The sequence below is a fragment of the Coloeus monedula genome, assembly GCF_965178545.1.
Source record: "Coloeus monedula genome assembly, chromosome: 2".
Lineage (NCBI taxonomy): Eukaryota > Metazoa > Chordata > Aves > Passeriformes > Corvidae > Coloeus > Coloeus monedula.
The window spans coordinates 54,667,561-54,674,060 of NC_138782.1; the positions used below are offsets into that span (position 1 = coordinate 54,667,561).

Sequence of the window (6,500 nt, forward strand, 5' to 3'; positions counted from 1 at the left end):
AGGGGAGATACGCTGGGGGCGGCGCGGGGGGGACACGTCGGGGGCGGTGGCTGCCCTGCCGGGAGCGCGTCCTGCCTCCGCCCGCCCCCTGCCTCCGCCCGTCCCCGTCCCCCCGCGCCGCCGCCGCCACGGCGGGTGGCCGGCCGGGCGGCAGTGCCGCGGGCCCCGGCGGCGGGGCCGTGCGCGGGCAGGATGCTCCGGTGGCGGGGCCGGGCGCGGGGCGTCGCAGTGGCGGTGGCGCACGGGCTGTGCTCGGGCTCGCTGAACATCCTGCTGAAGTTCCTGCTGGCCCGCTACCACTTCGCCTTCCTGACGCTGCTGCAGTGCCTCAGCAGCGCGGCGGCGGCGCTGGGGCTGGAGGCGCTGCGGCGGCGGGGGCTGGCGGCGCTGCCGCCCTTCGGGCCCCGCCTGGCGCGCCCCTTCGCCGCCGTGGCCGCCCTGGCCACCCTGCAGTCCACGCTCACCCTCTGGTCGCTGCGCGGCCTCAGTCTACCCATGTACGTCGTCTTCAAGCGCTGCCTGCCCCTCGTCACCCTGGTCACCGGCGCCCTGGTGCTCCGCGACGGCATGCCCTCGCCTGGCGTCCTCATCGCCGTCCTCATCACCACCTGCGGCGCCGCGCTGGCCGGTGAGCGCGACCGCGGCCGCGACCGTACCGGGGGGCGGGACGGAATGGGATGCGGCGGGGCGGGACGGGACGGGACGGGATGCGGCGGGACGGGACGGGACGGGACGGGACGGGACGGGACGGGACGGGACGGGCGGCTGCAGCAGTAGCCGCTCCGGCTGGGCTTCGGGCGTGGGACCGGGAGTGCAGCGCCAGCCCGGGGAGAAAGACGCGGGGATATGGGGGGCCTGCAGTCCTGGGGGACAGCTGTGCCCCACGGAGGCAGGTGCAGCCTCACGGGCGGGCAGGTGCAGCCTTGCAGGGGTGGATGCAGCCCCGCTGTGATTGGTACGTTCTTGCAGGGCTTGGTACAACCTTTTGGAGATAGGTGCATCCTTATGGGGGTCGGTGTAAACCTGTGCGAGTAGGTGCAACCTCATTGCAACCCTACTAGGGAAGGTGCAATCTTACGGGGGAAGTGTAGTCTTACGGGAGGTGGGTGCATCTACAGGGGTAGATGTAATGTTCTGGGAGCAGCTGCAAGCCCATGGGCCAGCTGCAGCCCTACTGGGGCAAGTGTGATCTTGTAAGGGCAGGTGCAAGCTTAGGGGCCCTCTGCGGCCGGGAGGACCCGTGTTGCTTTCCAGCCGAGGTGTAGGTGCCGTGGGAGGCAAAGCTGGTACTCTGTTGCCCGACAGCACTCCTGGGTTGGGGACTGCCTCCGACAACAGAGCACATACAAAGTGTGTAATTTAATCTGCAAAGAGACTGACAGGCATCTCGGGAGAGATGTTGATGCTTCAGGGATCCCACAGAGCTCCATTGCTAGAGGGTGCAGAATGGCCAGTGGGTTGGAGGGCAGGCAGCCCGGCCAGCCAGAGCTGGCATGTGTCTGTGCTGGCAACAGGATGCTCAGGGTTGCTCTGTGTGTGTGTGTGTGTGTATGTGTGGTTTCAGCTACAAATCTTCCACAGTGTCATCATAAAAGGGAGAAGGCAATCTGATTTTGGCTGCGGGACTTAGAGGGGATATGAAAAATATTCAGTATGTTTGCAGTTTAAAAAAATGAGTAAGAGATCTGTTGGGAGGCAGCATTTGGGAGAAGCGTTACAAATCCTAGGAGTTATGGAAAGTGCGATGATGCCTATTTCCTAAATATCCCTCTAGTCTGAAACAGTGCTCTCTTTCTGTTTCATGTGCAACACCTATATTTTTTTTCTCTGTGACTCTTCTGACAGGAGCTGGTGACCTGACTGGGGATGCTATGGGCTATGTGACAGGCGTGCTGGCCGTGCTAATACATGCTGCCTACCTGGTGCTCATTCAGAAAACCAGTGTAGATAGTGAATATGGACCCCTGACAGCTCAGTATGCCATCGCTGTTTCGGCCACCCCTTTTCTCATCATCTGCTCCTTTGCCAGCATGGATTCCATCAACGTCTGGTCCTTCCCGGGGTGGAAGGACCCTGCCATGGTATGCATCTTTATTGCTTGTGTCCTGATTAGCTGTGCCATGAACTTTACCACCCTTCACTGCACTTACATTAACTCGGCTGTGACCACCAGCTTTGTAGGGGTGGTGAAGAGCATAGCCACCATCACAGTAGGCATGGTGGCATTCAATGATGTGGAGCCCACAAAGTTATTTATAGCTGGTGTTGTGGTCAACACCTTGGGGTCTGTCATTTACTGTGTGGCCAAGTACGTTGAGACCAGGCGGCAGAGCAACTATGAGGACCTGGAGAAAGAAGCTAGAGAAGAGGAGGGGAAAAGGCAGGCTGGAGACCAAGCTCTGTTTGCCATGGAGAAAATTTCCCAGGGGAAGGGGGCTGAGGAAGCAGCAGTGGAAGGATCATCCACAGGGGAGAGACAGAGTGGAGAGGAAGAGAAGGATGTCACTGAGAAATCAGCCAAGGCACTTGTGGTTCAGGGAAAATCCACCAACACACAAGAAGTGAACAGAAGCTCACTGAAAGAAGCCTATCTTGGAGTATGGAGATTGGTGAGGGGTGCTAATTATATAAAGAAGGATTATTTGATAGAAAACGAAGAGCTACCAAACCCTTAAAAAGCAGATTTGAAAACCTCTTGCTTGAGGACAGACACCTGGTTTTCTGTACAGGGGGAAAGGCAGAGCATACATTTCCACATCAATGCGTACACATCCAAATCATTCAGGATGATTTTACCTCATTATCAAAAAGCAAAAGGTCATTGTTTGCTCATGCTTTGGGCTTGCTTTCAGCTGCTTTCAGTAAGTCACTTTAGACCCACCTCAGCTAAGGTGCTGACACTCTGCTGCAGACACAGAGAGAGTTGGGTAATGGGAAGTCACGGGGTGCTTGCCCAGCAGCCTGGGCTATGAGGGACATCAGTACCACGGAGTTACTCGGCAGTGCCAGTGACACAGCAGTGGCCTATACCTTAGATTGTGTCTGGAGCCTTGTGATTTTAACATGTTTGGAGGCTCTGTCAATGTGCTTCTGTATCTGTATCCATCCAATTATAGGTACTCTACATAACTAATTCCTACAATATAAACTCGTATTAGCTGTACTTTTTTTGTGCTCCTCTGTGTCAATGCAATTGCAAGAGAGCTAGAGGTTGTGCCACTTCAGTTACACCGGTATAAAATCACTCTCTTATCTGACAAATTGAGGCCCTCCAGGCCAAGCTTTGGACCTGGTTTACATTGGGTGCTTTGTGTCTTCAGTAGAAATACATCAGTGTTGTGGTGGTGTGCATGAAGGCAGAACTAGATTTGAGCTTCTGAGAAGCTTTGATGGCAAAAGAAGGGTGTGTATCTTTGAGCTTTAACTACATGTAGCATTTGGAATATTAGCTTGACTCAAATAAAAGAGTTTGGAAATGTTGGTATGTATTGATTGGAATTGGGAGGGCTATAAAAAAAATAGGGAGAAAGTGTGTGCCTTTTGTTATCCCTCCTTGTACCCTAAAGTCGGAAGAATCAGAGCCTGGACTGGAACCCAGGTGTCCTCTCCATCCATTTTCTCATAAGCAGAAGCTGAGAGCAGAACTGGGGACACCAGCTCTGGAGTTCCCAGGGGCACCTTTGCAGGCCAGTTCTGCTACATCCTGGCCACTTGTTGGTACATGGCCTCATGTGCATCCACCCTTGCTGTACCTGTGCTATCCAGTGGAAGGAAGTGCAGGCAGGCAGCAGGAGCTGCTGTGTGCTCCTGCAGATCCCATGGCCAAGTGCTTGGGGACTGTGATGTTCAGTGTGTTTGGCATAAGGACATCCATGTCTTTGGTAGAAGGAGCTCCCCAGTGCCCAGACTGTCTCTGTCCCCGTGGGCTGTGAGGGGCAGAGCTGCCTCTCCCCTCAGCCACTGGAGCACTCGTGTGGGAAGAGGGAAGCAGGCACTCCAGCGAGGCCTCTGCTAATATGCTAATATTTTGTCCCACACCTGTTTAACTGGAAGGACTGTGGAAACAGATGTCTGAGTGTTTCTTCGCCTGAGGATATCCTTTTGGTAGGTGGGGGTACTTGGGTGGAACCTTTGCTCAGACTAGACGGAGAAAAGATTTGACTCTGAGTGTTTCTCACCCCAAAAGGGTGCTGTGGCCATCGGGGCCACCTTGACCACAGACTGAAATAAGTTGTTACCATTTTCTGAAGAAATGAACCAAGTTTGTTGTTGTTGTTTTTAATATTGTTATTGTTGTTATTGATAATTATTTATTATTATCTATTAAGCCACTGAACTGAAAATCAATTATTCCCACAGCCCTAATTAACCAGTGCCTAGCCTAGTGCTCTCTCCAGCCGAGCAGGCAGCATCAGCCTCACAGTGCGTTCAGTCTGAAGTGAGCAATTTGCCCGGCAGGGAATATTTGCAAAACTGCTCTCTGGGGGAGCTTGAGGTTCTTGTCAATAAATACAGGCAGAAACATCAGGTGCTGTGGTGGTGTGTTTTCTGAATGATTGCAGAAGTTGGCTGACCTGGCATCACCCATGAATTTTGAAGAGATGGCTGTAAGGACATTTATGCTAAAAGCCTGTAGCTGCTGAGCTGGGGGACAGGGCACAGAGCTCTGTATATCACATGTTATGTATAGCTCGTGTTTAAGAGATACTGGCTGTATGCCAAAATACGGTTACCTTCTGTTCAAGCTCCATATGGGATCTTCTCAATAAAAGTACTATTTATTGTTTCTAGGCTAATATAATAGGGCTTTTGTTAGTTTTTCAAATGCATCCTAGACTAAAGAAGTTGGTGCCTATGACTTATAGTTGCTGTATTACTGAACTCATTGCAATATTGAACTGCATTGTAATCATACAGATGGCTGGAGAGAAACCCACATTTCTGATCTCTCCTCACTGTGCTCAGTGTTTTCTGTCCACAAAAAACGTGGGTCTTCTTACCACCTGGATGCCAGTCTTAGATCCCATAGTGCACAGGCCGTGCTTGACACGTGCTGTAGGAAGCTCTCTCCCTGGACTCTTGTTTCAGGACTTTTTCCTCGGGAGTGTTAAATGTTTTGCCAGTTACTGTTGTTGAATTATTAGTAGAAATCTGTGGAAATTCAAACAGGTTTGACTATTAAAAAAAGCTGCTGTTACAATGTTGTACATTTGCATGTATAGTCGAAATGTGATTATATTGTGTTCTGTTTTTACCTGTAAATTCCCTAAATTAAAATGGGAATTTGGCAAATGCAATCCACTTTTTCAGTAACAGACACTGTCGCACAATAAAATAAAAATACTGCCTCGTGCTGAGGTATTTTAATAGCATCAGCGGAAGACTGCAGAACGAGATGTGGGAATAAAATGCACTGCTTTCCAAAAGGCTTCTGGTTTTCTTATTGTTGCTACTCTGGGGTGCCCATTTTTGCTTCATTTATAGTTATTCTTGTGCCTTTATACCATCCAAATTTCCTCAGCATGTGACCACACACTATAAATACTGTCATGGACAGAGGGACTAAGGACAGACAAAGGAACATAAGATTCTGAAGTGCTGGGACCTCAATACAGCTCAAAATTTCTGTGGTTCTCAGTGGTGATTTTTTGGTTACATGTTTAAGATGATTTAATGTCACTGGTGTAACTGCTATAACTCTAGAATAAATAAAAGTAAGATGATGCTCATTATTAACAGTTCTATTATAAAATCATTGCATTATTAAAGGATGTAATATTAATTTCATTTTACAATGTTAAGTATTTGTATTACCATCTATGTCACATGGCAGTGCTAGGAGATGAATTAAGCATTAATTTTTCAACTGTTTTCTTTGGATGAAAGGTACATAATGCACCCATGGCTGAAACTGGGTTGTGCCAGACCAGCCTGTGGTCGGTGGTTATTGCCGAACTCATCTTAGAGCTCCACACAAATGTGCCTGCAGGTTGCTTTAGAGAAGGAAACCATCCTTGTTGTCAGATAATAAATGAACCTGATGCACAATGACTGCTTTGAGAATAAACAAGAATTTCAGTGTCAACACATCCTTGAGTAACACCTGCTTTAGCACTCTTAGACATGCACGTACACAAATACACATGCAACAGGACAACAAAAGCCAGACTGGCTATCTTTTTCGAAATATATTCTTCTCTCTAAGAAACTAAAGAGAGGACAGTTTATTTGGAGGCAGGTACAGTTACAATTTCTAAGGATAAATTAAAAATTTGCATACATCACTGACAAACTAATCTTGTATTTGCCCTCAATTCCACAGGGAAAATATGCAGCAACCTACAAAGCACCATCGGAGAGGGAAAGAAATTTTACAGTTTACTAACCAACACTCCAGACCCCTGCATATGTCCAGGGATAGTTTATTGCCAGTGTTTAACAGCCTCCTGTAATTCTGTTTGCTGCAAAAATGCCTGTTTGCTGCAAAGGCTTTAATAGGC

General features: G+C 49.7%; 1 protein-coding gene across 1 annotated transcript; it reads left to right on the forward strand.

Annotated features, from left to right (window-relative positions):
- Positions 1–192: 192 nt before the first annotated feature.
- On the forward strand, positions 193–2,675 carry SLC35D3 (solute carrier family 35 member D3; the record flags this gene model as incomplete). The annotated part of the gene is made up of 2 exons (XM_082302783.1): positions 193–628; positions 1,846–2,675. The coding sequence occupies 2 exons, from the start codon at positions 193–195 to the stop codon at positions 2,673–2,675; spliced, it is 1,266 nt and encodes a 421-aa protein (XP_082158909.1).
- Between the last annotated feature and the right edge of the window lie 3,825 nt (positions 2,676–6,500).